The sequence below is a fragment of the Patiria miniata genome, unplaced genomic scaffold (genome assembly GCF_015706575.1).
Source record: "Patiria miniata isolate m_02_andy unplaced genomic scaffold, ASM1570657v1 HiC_scaffold_10, whole genome shotgun sequence".
In the NCBI taxonomy this organism is placed as follows: domain Eukaryota; kingdom Metazoa; phylum Echinodermata; class Asteroidea; order Valvatida; family Asterinidae; genus Patiria; species Patiria miniata.
In genome coordinates, this window is record NW_024037048.1 from 9,049,223 (window position 1) to 9,066,559 (window position 17,337).

At 39.3% G+C, this 17,337-nt stretch overlaps 1 protein-coding gene and 1 long non-coding RNA gene across 2 annotated transcripts; one reads left to right on the forward strand and one right to left on the reverse strand.

Annotated features, from left to right (window-relative positions):
• Positions 1-7,482: 7,482 nt before the first annotated feature.
• Positions 7,483-14,266, reverse strand: LOC119737218. Its single transcript, XM_038211409.1, has 3 exons — positions 14,142-14,266; positions 12,479-13,096; positions 7,483-8,590 (listed from the first exon to the last, which is right to left on the reverse strand). The coding sequence occupies exons 2-3, from the start codon at positions 13,073-13,075 to the stop codon at positions 8,405-8,407; spliced, it is 783 nt and encodes a 260-aa protein (XP_038067337.1). The 5' UTR covers positions 13,076-13,096; positions 14,142-14,266; the 3' UTR covers positions 7,483-8,404.
• Positions 14,267-15,960: 1,694 nt separating this feature from the next.
• On the forward strand, positions 15,961-17,337 carry LOC119737228. The gene is made up of 2 exons (XR_005272356.1): positions 15,961-16,920; positions 17,066-17,337. It is a non-coding gene; the product is annotated as an uncharacterized LOC119737228 (long non-coding RNA).

Here is a 17,337-nt window from a genome sequence, read left to right on the forward strand (position 1 = left end):
AGTGACATCAGTCTTCGTTTAGATGTAAGAGTCTCAAATAAACCGCAGTGCCGTTCATGAATAAATCTAATAACACGAAACCCACCTGCGGACCCTTAATACCTAACAATACTTTGCTTTAATCCGATACGAGATTAACCTTTCTCCGTCTTGTCGTGGCGAGGTGATGTTCCTTATGTGATGTTGGCATTTTCACTGTCATAAACCTTGTAAACATTGATCTCAATTTAAATTCTGTAAGCTAAAAATACATGTTTGAAGAAAATATCAATTAGAAATTGTGATGAAAACAGCTGCAGGTTGTATTAATTATCTTTTTTCTAGGATCAAATGTCCATCTATGCTCAAAAGTCAATCGCATTGTATTGTGATGAGGTGTACGATTTGCATTCTGAGACATTTTTAAGGGGTGCGATTTTTTAGTTGCGTCATGTGTTTGAAAATTATTATCCGGTTTCGATGAGTTTTGTCCGCAAAAACGCTAAGAGATACTCATTAAGATTGGATTAATGCAGTGCATTTAAAAAACAAAAAACCTTCATACGTATAGACACCCGCCCTCAACGGCAAGCATAAACCTTGTGCTTGTTGTTTGGACGTCATCCATCGCTGTGTTTGATACCGCACTCCAAACGTTGGTGGCGCTATTTTGGAAGCATACAGAGCCGACCCACTTTTTAATGCTGGTTTTGTGGTTGATGCTTTTTTCCCACGTATACGTAATCCGTATGCACATTTCAATTTTAACTTTAAACAAATAACAATATTAATTGTACTCTCCGGGTTTTTAAAAAAAATCAGAAAACCGTTTGGGCAAAAATGCGTTTATCAGCAATATATGTTAATTTTAACCGATTATTGAAGCGGCAACTATAATTATTATAAATTCAATCTTATGAAATCGCTAAATAATCCAATAATTTCTCAAAAGTTCGAAGTTTAAAGCCTTGATAAGTTTAAAATCTATAAATGCTGACAGAGTCAGTGTGCTAATCTTCTATCATACTGAGTTTTTGAAGGATTACAGCGCGCCCTGATATAACGCTCCTGTCGATATAACGCTCATTTTTCATTTCCCCGACTGCGCTCCCATTCATTGTGTACATTTTCCTTCGGTTACAGCGCTCCCATTTACATCGCTTTTCGGGATGTAGCGCTCACTATTTTAGGACCCAGGAACAATATAAAACATGTAAAATGATTCCTGTTATAACGCTATTCACCTTTAGTCCAGGCAAAATACTTCATTTTTTGAGTGAACCTCAAACAAATTGCAACAGAACTTTTTACACCACAGTGCATTCCTATAAGGTCCCTAAAAATAATGACATACTAAAAGTCCAAAAAAATCCAAGTGGTGGAAATATGCCTAATTTGCATCAATCCAAAATGGCCGAAAATTTTAGGACTTTCACATTGATTTGGTCATATTTCTTATACTCGATAGCTTTTTCAGGTACTTAAAACGACAATTGTAGTCCGTTTACATTGATTTCATAATTATTCTAGTCCTACGTAACTTTCAAGATCCCCATGTTTCCCAAATTTGCCATATGCCGTATAATAATTTGCATAAATGCAATATATTAATTTGTATAAATTAAAGTTAAAATTATGGCTGTCATGTGTGGACATGTCACAATTGAATTTTTTTGATAATCCAAGTTCAGTTATTTATACATAAATATCACACCACAGTGCATTCCTATAAGGCCCCTAAAAAAAGTCCAAAAAATCCAAGTGGTGGAAATATGCCTAATTTGCATAAATTCAAAATGGCCACTTAAACCATGATTTTCATATTGATTTTGCCATAACTCTCGTCCTACATTGCTTTTTGGGGTACTTTAAACAACAATTTGTCCTTTTACATTGATATCATCATTATGTTAGTCCTGGGTACCTTTGCCGTATAATAATCTTCCCATACAAACGGACAAACCGCCAGCACCACCATCACTACTTGAGGTCATCAGATGTGGGTGTAAGAAGCGTTCTTTCGTTTTGGACGGTTAGTCATGACGGTTCGTGACAGCTCGCCATGACGGTCGTCCTGGCAAATCACATTCCTCGCTAAAACGAAGGGGCGTGATCAATGGATCTTGGCCAATCAACTGGCTCCTCTGTACGGTAAACTTTGTTGTTCGGGAATAAAGACTTTAGATTACTATTCAAATAATTATGGAACACACACACACACCTACCCGCCAGGGACTGCCACGTCGAACGCCATGGGCGTCGCCAGGATTTTTTCTAGAGGGGGGTAATGCACATTTCGGCCCCCCCCCAAAAAAAAAACCCCCAAAAAACCAAATACCTGTACTTTTGCCAGCATATTCTCAATTTATCTTTTTTCGAGGGTGGGCATGAGGGCATCTACCCATCACTTTTTTGATGATAAAAAGTAGTAATTAAATAGTAAAGTCTGTCAGGAGCAGTGTGGCCCATTGGGCCATGGGCAGCGCCGGCATTTATCTCCGGTTTCAGAGAATATTTCTATTCCCCCTGGATGGGATGCTAGTCCATCGCAGGTTACTCCACAGCTAATGCCGGCACCCATTTATACTCCTGGTTGGAGAGAGGCAAGTGTGGATGAAGTCTGCCCTAGGACACAACATAATGGCCAGCAGCTGAATTCAAACACCTGACCCTCTCTGATCGTGAGTCACAAACCCTTACCACACTACGGCACAAAAAAGGAGTTTGATCACTGCTTGCTCAATTGGAAGTTGGTTGCTGCCTCGGCAAATAATATGGAAGACATACATAATCTAACTTTTGAAGCGCATTTCTTGTGCTGCACATGGCTACCCGAAAATAAAAACGTCAAACTTCAATTTAGAGATTGACGGAGCCTCTAAAGTCCTTGGAGTTATTGTAACACATGCCTGTCATCTAAAAATACACAAAATTATGGCTGTTTTGTCTTTGCACAGACGTAATAAAATTATATTCTGAATTATCGAAAGAACGGTTTGTGGCTAGACTGTACGAATCTTAATTTTCTGCATAAGCAATAAAATATGCTTATTTTCTTTTAAAAAAAAATGTTTTGTGGCTTTTTGGTTTTTGCAGGGCATAATAAAAGTTTGCTCTGTTATTTTTTGGTCCCATTTTAATAGTTTATAAAATTAGGCAGCTGCTGAACGGCAGAGGGAATTGCAACCGCCCCTCTAAATCTGATACTGTAGAAGGAGGCTTGTTGGAAATGAGAGGCTGCAATTATTGTCCATTTGTCTTTTGTTCTTCCCCGTTTCTACTCATGAATATTAAGTTGTGAAGACAATTTTTTTAAAGCCAGCCATCCAGTCAAAGTAATAGAAGCAGAAAAAAAGCTGCCTAATATGGGAGACGTGATCCACTTTTTTTTGGTTCACATTATGACTACTCAAAAACATAAGCAGTGTCGGTAGACTTCAATTTGGAATTTGACAGAGCCTCTGAGTCCCTGGAATTTATGTAACATATGCTTATCATCTAAAAATACATGTTTTTTATTGTGGCTTTCTTGTTTTTGCAGGGCGTAATAAAAAGTTGGCTCTGAACCAACAAAAGAATGGTTCGCGGCTACATTGTACGCTCTGTTGAAACTAAACTGGTGAGATACCATTGCAATCAGTTATGGCGAAAAAAAGAGAAGTGTATGAAATAAAATAGTTCTTGTTATTTCGCCGTGGGTTTGTGGTGCGTGTGCCCTTGGGCAAAGCACTTAATTTGCCACTCATTTTGCCCACCCAGGATTTTTTTTGTAGCGGGGGCAAAGCAAATTAATTGTCCCCCAAAATCCTTGTATTCTCTCTAGCATATTCCCAATTGATCATGTTGTTTTTGGGTGGGCGGGGGACATTTGCCCACCCAACCCCCAGTGACACCCCTGCAGACGCCCATTTTGTTAAATGTGTATTAAACCAATAGCAAATATGACTTAAACTAGGCAGGAGGCACATGTCGTGCAATGTTTAGAATTCTGAAAGAAACGAATTGAGAAAAAAACCTCTTCCATGCAGGCACAGATGAAGTCGCACAGAAAAATGAAGGATTATGGGGTATATTGCAAAAGTGACATTTTAGTGTTTGAATCCACATGTACATAGTACTATATAAACACATGCACTGGGTTCAAAACTACATGTAGTGATGAAAGTTTGCCAATTTATTCCCGCAATAAACAAATGAGATGCTGAAGATTATAGTCTGCCACATAAGTGTTCATTCTAAGATACAAAGATGTACGTGTAGATGATAACAATCAGACTAACATTGCATGCAAGCCAATATGGATGATAGGCCGCCAATATGAATCTTTGTGATATTTCTGTATTCATAACTGAACTTGGATTATCAGGAAAAGTACACTTGTTTTCTCCCTTCACAGTAATCATATATGATAAGAAGTTAAGCTACGCTTTCATTTCATTTACTATTCCGTATTTTGTATTTTGAGTTGCATATTCGAAACTGATATTGTTAAGTGATTTAGCGAGAACCACTTAAATAATTGCGACTTTAACTTTGATTGTGAAGGTACCCAGGACTAGAATAATGATGAAATCAATGTAAAAGGACAAATTGTTGTTTAAAGTACCCCAAAAAGTTATGTAGGACGACAGTTATGGCCAAATCAGTATGAAAATCATATAATTAGTGGCCATTTTGAATTTATGCAAATTAGGCATATTTCCACCACTTCGATTTTTTTTTTACTTTTTTTTTCGGGACCATATAAAGATGCTCTGTGGTGTGATACATAACTAAACTATAAGTTATTAGAACAAATTCAATTGTGGCATGTCCACACATGACAGCCATAATTTTAATTTTATTTATATGCAAATTAATATACGGCATTTATGCAAATTATTATACGGCATTTGGCAAAGTTGGGAAACATAGGGATCTAGAAGGGTACCCAGGACTAGAATAATGATGAAATCAATGTAAAAGGACAAATTGTTGTTTAAAGTACCCCAAAAAGCAATGTAGGACGAGAGTTATGGCCAAATCAATATGAAAATCATATAATTAGTGGCTATTTTGAATTTATGCAAATTAAGCATATTTCCACCACTTGGATTTTTTTGTACTTTTTTTTTCGGGACCATATAGAGATGCTCTGTGGTGTGATATTTATGTATACATACATGTAACTTAACTAGAAGTTATTAGGGAAAATTCAATTGTGATGTCAACACATGACAGCCATAATTTTAACTTTAATTTATGCAAATTAATGTACGGCATTTATGCAAATTATTATACCGCATTTGGCAAATTTGGGAAACATAGGGATCTTGAAATTTACCTAGGACTAGAATAATGATGAAATCAATGTAAAAGGACTAAAATTGTTGTTTAAAGTTCCTCAAGAAGCTAATAGTATGAGAAATATGACCAAATCATTGTGAAAGTCCTAAAATATGCGGCAATTTTGGATTTATGCAAATTAGGCATATTTCCACCACTTGGATTTTTTTGGGCTTTTAGTATGTCATTTTAGGGACCTTAAAGAAATGCACCGTGGTAAAAAAAATTCTGTTGCAATTTGTTTGAGGTCAAACCTTATATTGCCTGGACTACTTGGAGTGTCAGATTCTTCGCAGATTTGACGAAAACCGCAAGGAGCGGCGCGGTCTGCCCACTGACGCCACGTGGTTGCACACACTAGATGTACATGTACATGAACAATGCAGTCCACCCATTCTCAAATTTGTATCCTTGTGGAGACATTCCTTTGTTCTCGTGTAGTAAAGTGTTCAATTTTGAAAGTGAAGTTTCAAAATGCTCTTATTTTAACCAGAATTAGTTTCCTTGGCTGAAATTTGGACTTAATATCCCTTTTCTAAAACTCTTTCATTTGCGACAAATCAACCCACCTTGGAAATTCCTAGTTTTTGAGTAAAACCCATATATCTATTTCGTGAAAACCTTGTGGAGACCTATTCATCTATAGAAATTGCCCTGTGGAGACCTTTACAATGTTTTGTTCCCTATTGTGTGTGTGTCTCCACAACGATACAAATTTGTAGTCATCATCACACACACACAGTGGGTGTACGTACGGTACATGTACATACTGTACGTGCCGATATGCATGTAGTGTTCAGGGCATATCCAACGGGTCCGGGTACAGACGGTGATTAATAAAGCTGTATGTTCGATGATGCACGCGTCTTCTGTAGGCAAAAACCCCGGCCATTAATATAGGGACTGGATTTGAAATGTGCATCGTTTGTTTTGTGTTTTTCACCGTATTGAATCTTCATAATCTTATACACGTACTAAATACATTGATTTCCTTAACGAGATGGACATCGATTCACTCCTTGGCTCTAGGATATGTGTTCCTGTTTTATTAGTCACTTCTTTCCAAAAAAAAAATATCTTGAATTTTCTTTCAAAGTTTCGATTCAAATGAGGTCTTGGCCCTTGAAAAAGTCGGGCATTTTTTTCCCACTCCAAGGACTTTCGATGGTCCCCTGCTCCCATCTCGTGTGTAAGATATTTTCCAGACCTCACAGCCGGACAGTTTTAAATATTATATTGTAAGGCCGACTTTACACTTCTCAGCCGCACTGTATTCCTGCTGCATGAATGAGCGCCTGGAATCGAGGCCACATGCTCATAGCGCAACTTCCGCCCATAGGCCCAGCGCAGTCAAGTCGCGAGCACTCGTTTGCGTTTTGCATACAGTGGGATTGTGTTGTGTGTGCATGAAGCTTATTAGTGTTGTACGGTTTTCTGATTCGTCGCTGCAAGAGAGAAGTAGGGATAACGTTTTCCAGAGTCGTTTGTAAAATCATTTTAAATGTTTTCCATGTTAATGTTGTAACAGCCGTTAATTTGAGATGTTTTGGGTGAAGTTGGAAGATGAAAATACCGGTATGAAATGCTAGCTGCCCGAGTCATGGGCGGATCCAGAACACAATTTTTTGGGGGGGGGGGGCCAAAAAAATTTTGGTCCCCCCAAAAAGTGGGTCCAAAAAATTACGGCGTGGGGTTTCGGGACCCGCTTAAGGGCCCTGAAAAATTTTTGGATTCTAGATGCTCTGTGGTGCGATCTGAGGCAATTTCTGACCACTTTAACCAATGTTTTTTTGAGGAAAAGATGGTGGTGTGCTCATTGCTTGCCTTTATTGCGATGTCACATTAAAAAAAAAAAAAAATGGTTTCGTTTTGAGGGGGGGGGGGGGATGGCCCCCTTTGCCCCCCCCCTCCCTGGATCCGCCCTTGGCCCGAGTATAAAGCAGCTCAGGAAAACTTCAACCCTAGTCGGTCTGCATGGTCTGCTCCAGGGTCCTTCAAGACTTCGTAGATATTTTTTCGTAGATTTTTTTTACGTTGGTTAAGCGACACATTCGGCCCTCAAATTTGTTCCAATGTTCAAACAAAAATCCTTCTGTTCAGTTATAGGTTATGCATGTTTTGTAAACTTTCATATTTTATGCGGCAAAATTCAAATTAAAAAAAACTCCGTAGATTCCATGATTTTCTCGACTGTTTTATTCGACTTTAAACAGAAATGTGGCAACAGAATTCATTCTCCCCATTTTGAAACGAACAATATGATTTTGATGGAGGTGTCCAACAGAAGAATCACAGGCTTTTAAAACATGTTACATGTACAGTATATGTATAGTCCGACCCGTACAGTCATACATACATGTACGTGTATGTGTGTACATGTATTTTATACAGTACATGTACATGTGGACATGTATTTGTACATGTACATGTACGTCGGTTACAGCGCTGTGCGGTTATAACGCTCGGTTTAGTTCGGTCCCTTTGAGAGCGCTATAACGGGAATCTACTGCAACGCTTTCGCATGAATTTAAAGGACACCCTCTTCGTTGAGAAATAAATTTGCCTTTTTAACGTAAAATATCAAGACTAAACATCTTGGCATCATTCAAAAAATATTCATGCATTAAGAGGAAACAGGCACATGCTCATTTTTACATTTTCTAAGCTACTTTTGAAAAGTTTAAAACGAAATCGACCCACAATTTGCATTACTTTGAGCTAAGCGTGACTTTTTGTCTACTTTTTGTTGACGTTGTCGTCCTCCAAAGTTCGTTTTTTGTAAAGAATGTTACACAAAAGAATGAATATTACATTATTTTCTTCTTCGAAATAAGCGCAGTTAATCATTGTCCAGCCTCCCCCGCCCCTAAGAAACATTACAACATGAAACGTCTGGAGACAAATCTTCTTGAGATTCAGGCATAATAGTGCGACCAACAATCTTCTAAAAAAGGAAAATAAAGTGGAAAATAATTCTGGAATTCCCGCGAACTATAATGTTCTGAAGTAAGTGCTAATTTTGTAAGCCCTACCCTGAGGGAAGTATCCGTAAAGAACCAGGGCTGATCTCAATGTGTGTTGATTGGCTCAGCTGAGAAACTTAGACAAACTTAACAGCCACGCAGCAGTACACCTTGATGTATTTCTCGGCTACGACCGACTGGTCGAAGCTGATGACGGTGGCTCGAACCAGACGAGTATGCGCGGTACACCCACAGTTAGATACGAAGTTACAAGCAGTCTGCGCGCAACTCTCGTCTAGAACCCATTGCGTGTCGCCTGGAAACTGAGTAGGAAAACAAAACACAAAATTTAAGTAAGTACTAGGTCTGGAGATTCGTTTTAGGACAACAAAATATCCATTGACTTGTACAAATAATTTCTCTGCCACTTACTAATCAGGAAATTTTGGGGAAAATACGAAATTTTGTTGCCTTGGTTAAAGGGAAAATACAACATTTGCTAACATAAAAAAAAACTTCCAAAATTATTTTGAAATACCTTGCTGGCTAAAGCATCTGTGAAATCATGGCACCTGCATACTGTCATTTTCAAGAAAAGTGGTATTTTTGTATCTATTTATAAATACTGGCCCCAATTGACCATATTTAGTTACACCGCATTTGTTTGCAATCGATTGCACACAATAATATGTGAACACGATAAAAGAAGGGAAAACATCACCTAAGTTTACTGTTGCCTATAGGTTTGTTGTTAAACAACCATGTATGCAGATGTCGTTTGGGAGAAAAAAATCGCGGGCGGGCGGGGGGGAGGTGGGGAACAAGCGAATGTGAGCCTCTGAAACAGCGGTGGAGAGTCTGCTCACCCCATTTTTCCATGTCTTGATCCCCTTTTCCCCAAATTTCCAGGACTGTTGTTTTACATGTTTAATTAGGCGGAAGAAATTGTGTACAGGTTGTCTGTCCACCATAACGTCGAATAGGGCATGTTTTTCAAAAGTGGGGGCAGTATTCAAACTTGATGTCTAATTGTTGCTGAGGACCGTTCAAAATGCTTTTTAGTTGGTGTTATTATATTAGATGTTTTGTTCAAAAGATAGTACAGCAAAACGGGACTTGAAAAACCACTTTTGCCATTTTTTCTGAAATTATATCTCCTGTTCTTCCAAAAATGCTTTGTTCACATGATAAACTGATAAGCTGCACCATTAAAGTTGACCCATCCTTTGAGTGTTTAACTGCACTTCAAGGAGGGTCACTACCCAAGACCAGGGGCGTAAATCCCGGGGATGGGGGTATATATCCCCCCCCCCCACACACACACTTTTTGACAATGGGCTATTGAATCTACCCCCCCCCCCCCCTTTCCAGGTGAGAAACAAAAAATCGGATTTCTAGGTATTTGTCGAACACCCACAACCAAAAAATGTACAGCGTGTGTCAATAAAAACGCAGGATTAAAAACAAAAATATTAAGAATATAAACCACCCCTATTCATCATAATGTTAACCCTCTTTTCAAAGTACCTTTCCTTTTCTTCACTATGCTTTTTATCCCATCTCATTTGGACAATCCTGTCCAGAGATAGAGTACATTGAAGAAGGGTTATAAATTCCAAGCTGGTCTGATTTGTGAAATCGCACATACCTAATGAAAGGTTTGAATTCAGTACAGGTGAAAGTATTTGTGGATCACAAAGAAGGACATGTGTGGCAGGATTAGGCTTACATAATCCTTTAGTCCACAATCAATGTTATTAGTCAATAATTCATGATGCTTTGAAACAATGATAGTCCAGTTATTAAATTTAACTGATACTTATCATCAGTTGTTTCAAAGAAAGTTTTGTTCTGGTTTAATTGTCTTCAATGCATACCTGCATTGTACATAACTGGTCGTTGTGTTAAGGTCAATGAATCGGACCAACCCGCTTCAGAAGGGCTTCACAAAACTTGTCATAACTTTTGAACCAAAAGTCCAAATTCCACCAAACAAAAATCTTGTCAAAGATGAAATTATGGACAATCAAATCCTTATCAAATTAGGCACACCACTAGCATAATTTTTTCAGAAAAAAAATCGCTTTGAATCCTGCGTTTTTATTGACCCACGCTGTATACATGTATACTGGAAATGAAATTTGACTCCAGCAAATGTAACATCATGCTGCTAAATTCAACCAAAACTTGTCATTTAATTTGGTCTTGTATGACTACACATTTCTGGTACAAGAATCATCCAAATCACTCGTGTACTTTTTCAAGTTACGGAATTTTGAACACAAACGCCGTGATAATATTCGTCATGGAGCCGAGCCGGCGCCATTTTAGAGTGCTGAGTCGCGGTGTTTAGGACGCCCTCCACAGCTTATCGTGGTCAAAAAGGTAAACAACTTGACAACAAGTTTTCATCATGATTTTGTGGGAAATCAGGTTGCATTCTTAAGATGATATTCAGTTAATTTAAGCATATATTCGGTTCGTATATTCACATATGCGGCGCTATAGGATCTTTGGGTCTAGCCTGTGCACAATCATATTTTTCGACGGAACTTGCACAAGATGAATGGCATACTGTGATAATAATGTGTGCAACGCCCTTTAGGGCATCAGCCGCGGTTCGAAACATGGGCACCGTTGCCAATGAATGGAACAACCGTTATAGCGAAGTGTGGCAATATATACACCTCCAGTTGGAAAATAGGTGATAGCATTGCAACGGTGGCAGCTTCTAGAGTCCTGTTTTTTTCAAATGTCCCTCAAAATGCTTGTAACCACTTTAGGGGCGGTATATCTTGCGCATGCGCACAATAATCATTTATGCCCTGATTTGATACTGACCAAATCCACCGCTGTTTTCAGGGCAACATTAGGTTTATGCGCATGTCCGTGCTTTAGCTCGTACAACACGCCCTCTTGTGGCCGAATTGTATCCAGTCTCTTTCGGGGTAAAAACAGCTCACCGGAGGACGTCTTTTTAATCACTTTTTCATAATACAAATAAGTTTTTGATATTGGAGATATAACAATATACCGACAGAAAATGGACTATAATTTTTTTTTATCAAATAGAACTGTGACATATTGGCAAGACACTTGATGAAAAAACACTTCCGAAAAAACTAATTTGATTGCGACGTTTTATCAGTGTCTCCGATCGGAACGAAAATAACGTTCACGTTTACGTTTCTTTGGATTTTTCGTCGTCTGGCGTTTAACTGTGTTTTATTGTGCAGTTGAATCGCGAAAACCACACTAGCTCCGTGTTCAGTGAACCAATCAGGGAAACAAATAATTATATACCTGCGTGCGTATCGTGAAAGTATCGAATAGGGCGCTAAACGACCATGTATGCAGATGTCGTTTGGGAGAAAAAAATCGCGGGCGGGGGGGGGGGGGGGACCAAGCGAATGTTAGGCTCTGGAACAGCGGTGGAGAGTCCGCTAACCCCATTTTTTCCCATGTCTTGATCCCCTTTTCCCCAAATTTTCAGGACTGTTTTTTTTACATGCTTAGTTAGGCGGAATAAATTGTGTACAGGTTGTCTGTCCCACAAAAAAACCATAACGTCGAATCGGGCATGTTGTCATAAAATTAAAAGTGGGGGCAGTATTCAAACTTGATGTCTAATTGTTGCTGAGGACCGTTCCAAATGCTCTTTACTTTGTTTCATTATAAGATGTTTTGTTCAAAAGATAGTACAGCAAAACGGGACTTGAAAAACTACTTATTTAAGCCATTTTTCTAAAATTATATCTCATGTTCTTCCAAAAATCCTTTGTTCACATGAAGGGGTACAATTCCTGACCCTACAATTCCCAAATGTTTATAAATTGCTCCGTTTCATCTGAAATGGAGTCAGGAAACCAGACTACAGGAAAACGATTGTTTTTCTTGGTTTTTATAGCATTTACGAACACAAAACGTCAAAAAACATCTACGGTGATAACTGGTTAAAATGATTTAAATTGGTTCTTCTAGTGCTACATGTAGAACTTCATTAAGAAATGGTCCTGTCATTTGAGTTTCCTTTTTATTTTTACTCGTCCTGTACATTCATTAGGCCCCTTTCAATGGAGAAATCATTGTGCATGCTATTGTACAAAGCAGCTGCCCTGTGACAGATTATCTGAACAATAGCTAGCACAATGCTTACGCCATGGAAGGGGGCCTGTGCTCCAATTGGTCTAAAGTTTGGGTCTTTGTCTCACCTGCACAACTTGGACAAGTTCATCATCATTCGTTAAGCCCAACAACAAGGCATCCCAATGCTCCACACGTGGACAAATGCTGATATCGCTGCGCTTCTCTCTGGCCCCAACGTGTGTGATCGGTGGTAGGTCTTCCGCTGACGTGAAGTAGTTGCCAAATCGGGACAGGATTTGCGACTGCTGTGCTGGGGTCAGTGTGACTATAGGGGTGTGCCGAATCTGGGCTGAGGCGCGGTAGAGCTTGTTATCATCACGCCATTTACGAATGAAGCTCCGCTTACGTTGGACTTCATGTTTCTGTTGCATACTGAGTTCGATGGTGACTCCCATGCGGATGTATGGCATGCAGTCTTGGAGAGAGCACACGTAATGTCCTTTGTCGTCGTCGAGGAGATCGCGATGTTGCAGGCCGGTGTAGCGCGCAACCATGCTGCCACCACCGATCCTGCTGCTAGTACTACCACTGCTGCTGATCCGACCACTGGTTCCATGTGTCATAGAACCACCTTGCATACCATAACCGGCCACGACCGAGTGGAATGGAAGCAGCATGAGCACATGAAGACATAAACTGACGGTGAAGTGATGTGGTACCATCTTGGCTATACGCACTTGTACCTGCGTAGGGAAATAATTATTACAAAGATTTGTTGTATAATTTGGAATGTTGAGTCAGTTGCTCGGCCGTTGATGTGATATAGGCTTAGAAAGCAGTGAATCTGTAATTGCACATCATCTTCGCAGCTCAGATAAACACGATAAGTCATTGAGTTAATCAACTCCACATCTGCTTTCAACATCTATTACCCCTTGGAAAATGTGTGCCCCGAATTTTAACCGTTTGATTACGCCACTGATTGAAAGAGAATGTGTGAGTGTTGGGGGGCATCTCAAGCCATGAGTGCCACCCTTTCAAATAAGAAATGCTTAACGAGGACATTGATTATTCCTGAAACAAAATATAAAGTAACTGGTGATTACATGAAAGCGAATTCGAAACGTAGGGAACGTAGTACATGTATTAACAAAGAAAAAACACCTTCGTGACTACTTATTTGGACTCCACCATGGGCGTCGGGGGGGGGGGGACAAGGGGGCGCTTGCCACCTCCCCTTGCCCCCCCCCCCCCCGAAAAAAGGAGAAAAAAAAGGGGGGGGAATAAGGAAGACGAGGTGCGCCGAAGTCATAATTTAATGCACATTTAACAACAACATGAGCGTCTGCATGGGTGTCAATGGGTGATGGGATGGGCAAATGTCCCCCGCCCAACCTCGACAAAATGATAAATTGAGAATTTGCTCGATAAAGTACAAGGATTTTGAGCGCTTTGCCCCCTCTAGAAAAAAATCCTGGCCACGCCCATGACTCTTACCCAAACTCATAGAGGTTCAATTATCAGGCCTTAGTGATCTGATACATTTGGGATACATCAAAAAGGTGTAATCTCTGATCATATCATTGTGGTCATGAAAAAGGAAATAATGAATTTGAAAGGTGTGGCATTTACGAACGATAATTCCTACTTTGTTTGTCATTGTGCAAAGACAAAAACTACATAAATAAAAAATAAATAAAAACATAAATAAATAGTTTCTTTAATTTTTATTTTTTTTAATGAATATCGAAATGGTCAGAGGCGCAGGCTCGCAAAGTTTGTACTTACCGAATCAGTGAAGTTCCGTTGCTCGTTGATGAAGACACACTAAGTAGATAGAATGAGAAGCACCTTGCTTTATTGTCGACTCGTTGGAAATGTGTACAGTAATGAGTAACAATGCTTTGCCGCCTAGCGCTACTTCGGTCTGCCTCGATTCAAGATGTTGGTGTCATGGGATCAGTCAGTACAGCATTGCATACTTACGTGTCATGGGGAATAAAATGACGTCAGACTACATGGACCAATCACAACGTGATCCATAATTTGAGGGGACAAAACCCCAACAGGGCGTGTTATAAGTAAGCGGTGTGTGTATAGTTTAGTATACGCTTTATTCAATGCATGTATCATTGAGTGGTCGGGCACAATTTTCAATTATAAGTAAATCCTTTCATCAACATATAAGAGGGCGCTATTTTGCTTTTGTCACACAAGGTACTCCTTGCCAAGGGTGCGTTTATATGAACAGTACAAAAATTGGTCCTTCAAAATTACCCCCAAAATATTTTTTTGAAGAAATATTTGCCACTACGATCGTCCAAATAAGCTGTTTTACATGATAAACATGATGAATGAGTTTGATCCTTTGTTTCTTTAATGTGTAACTGTATTTAGGGGCTCCATAATGTTGACGACCAAATCACATTTTAAAAACTGTGATTTGGAATTTACTCCAAGAAAATAAAGGAAACTTTGACATATTTGTATACACAAAGCTATGGAGACACTATACGGTTCTGCCTTGAATGACATCACGCTTTGGCTCGTATGGAAATTTTCATTAGCATAAAAACTTAAATGTTGACATTTCTCTCTTTTACTGCTACAAAGGAGGTGGAAACTTCATAGTTACATGGCAGTAGTGTAGTCTAAGCATTTGACCTCGTTTTCCGGTGGAGGATCATGATCCTCATCGAGGATCATATCGGTTACCCCGCCGAGGATCATAGGAGGAGGGGTGGGGTGTGTGTCTGTGACGAGATGACGTCATGGATCGAATGACAAATCGATGAGGTTGGGATTAGCGCTGAATGGGTATTGTTGGTAGAGGATATGCAAACGATTGTCAGGCACTGGAGCGCACTTTTTTGTGTATTTTAAGCCCGTACGTATATGATGAGGTAAATAGTGTTAAAAGCGATGTAATGTTTAAACATGTTTTATTGTACAATGTGTATTGCTGGATAGATCTGTCTTTTCCGTCAAAATAAACGTTTCATTCCCTTTTTTTCTTTCTTGTGTTTTGTTCTCGACGGGGCACTGCTGCCATTGAGCAAGCTTAAAGTCATAGTGTACATGCAGACAAACTGAAGAAAAAAAAAATCGTGGTTTTAATAAAGGTAATGTCTAAATGTAAGACCAGAAGACAGACACAGAAAGGTTGTAACTGAAGTTTATATTTATATATTTTTTTTATGTTTGGGTTTGAGTTTCATTTACATTTTTTTTGGGGGGGGGGGGTTGATGTAGTTTGCACGGACACACTAGTTAAATCGCACATAGTCGTTAAAATAGGAAACGTTCCAAAAAGGATCGTTACTTGCAAAAAAAAAATGTTAGTAAAACATTGTTCATAAAATTATTAACCGAGTTTACCAATCTCGTGAAGCTCATTTTAATTAGCCTTTACTTTTTTTTTTCTTTAAAAAAGCAACTTACTGTTTTTTTGATGATTGATTTTGTCTCTGCTAAGAAAAATATGCTTTATAGTTGGTGCACAAAATGGTCTCACTGACGTATCTTCGTCGTTCGAATGTTTATTGCGAAACCAATAACGTTTCTGTGTCGTTTTGCAAATTGCGCACCAAACAAAACGTCCAGCCGTCGTTTTCGGGTAGACTGTTTTGGCCTGAACCTCAATAGCGTCGTCCCGGAGTACAAAATTACCGAAGATGAATACTTTTTTTGTTGTTAAAATACTCTCAAAATAAGGTTTTCTGTCTTTTCGTGATTGCAGAATCTTGGTTACCCGGTCAATGAAATTTTGGAAAAATCGAACGCTTGTTATTATTGCGGAGGTTGTGACAACCAGCACGATTTTCTTTCTGTTTGCTATTACCACACGATGCATATAAATATATCACGACTGATATTGACGTACATGTACATGTATGTGCAATTTTAAAAAGTCACTTCGATGATCTCTTTTTCGCAAGGGATTTCTGGAAGGGTCGAACTAGACGCGTATTTGTTCGTCAACTCTTGCAAATGATTCGTAGTACTTTAACATACAATTTACCAATAGTATTTATAGATCATCCGTGTAAGTTAAGGCCATAGCATTTATGGGGAAGAAATAATACCGTACATTAGTATCGGTAGTTGCCGATCGCCGTCGTGTCGCGCATCATACACCCACAAAACGGGTCCGAGCTATCACAATGGCCTTTGTATTTGAGTGGGGAAACCCAATGATGTCACAGCGATGAGTCATCGATGGACGACAAACATGATGACCAGTCCACTAGTCCAGACTTGCCCAGTCTCTCACTCCGAATACGCGTGCGGTGTTCTCGAATGTTCCCAAGCACATTCCCAGTGACGTCACAGCGGTGAGTCATCAATGGACGACAAACAAGAAGACCAGTCTGGACTTGTCCGATCGTCCAGTCCGAATTCGTGGTGTTTTTACACTCTCTATGTGCACAATCGATCGGCGGTGTGAACATTCAACGTCAGCTGAATGTTTGGGGTGCATCGACAAAACGACAAGGTGACCGCAGTATACGTCCGCGTTTTTATCTCATCCAGTCCCGAATCTCCTGAACGATCGCACAAATTCAAGGTAAGTTTATGTCTCATGAGACATTTTTATCACCCGATGTTTATTTTTCTTTCTTCTAAATGAGTTTGCAAAGGTAAGATACATGATGTAGAATCGTTCGGATGATAATTGGTACATATGTTTTATTTCTCTCTCACTGCTTCAGGGTCCACCTCTCATCAGCATGTCCACCACTGTGATCAAAGGAAGAAGCGGAGTTATAGTGCACACTCAAGTGACATAAGACATTTAGGCTCCAAAACAAGTCATTCAAGAATCGCATTAAAATTTATTTGTCATTGTTATATATCTTAAATTTTAATCGAATTTATTTCGTTCTTTTGTAAAAGAATTGAGTTGAGTTACATGTACTAGTGCATAGGCCTTTGAGATAAACCACGCCAACGTAAAATCGTTGTGTATCTCGCTAAAGAAAAA

Bases quoted from the DNA above. Each gene is read 5' to 3' on its own strand.
- LOC119737218 (XM_038211409.1), bottom strand. From the start codon at position 13,075: ATGGTACCACATCACTTCACCGTCAGTTTATGTCTTCATGTGCTCATG. The intron at 8,591-12,478 runs GTGAGACAAAGA...TTTCCTACTCAG, and splicing joins AACTTGTCCAAGTTGTGCAG to TTTCCAGGCGACACGCAATG.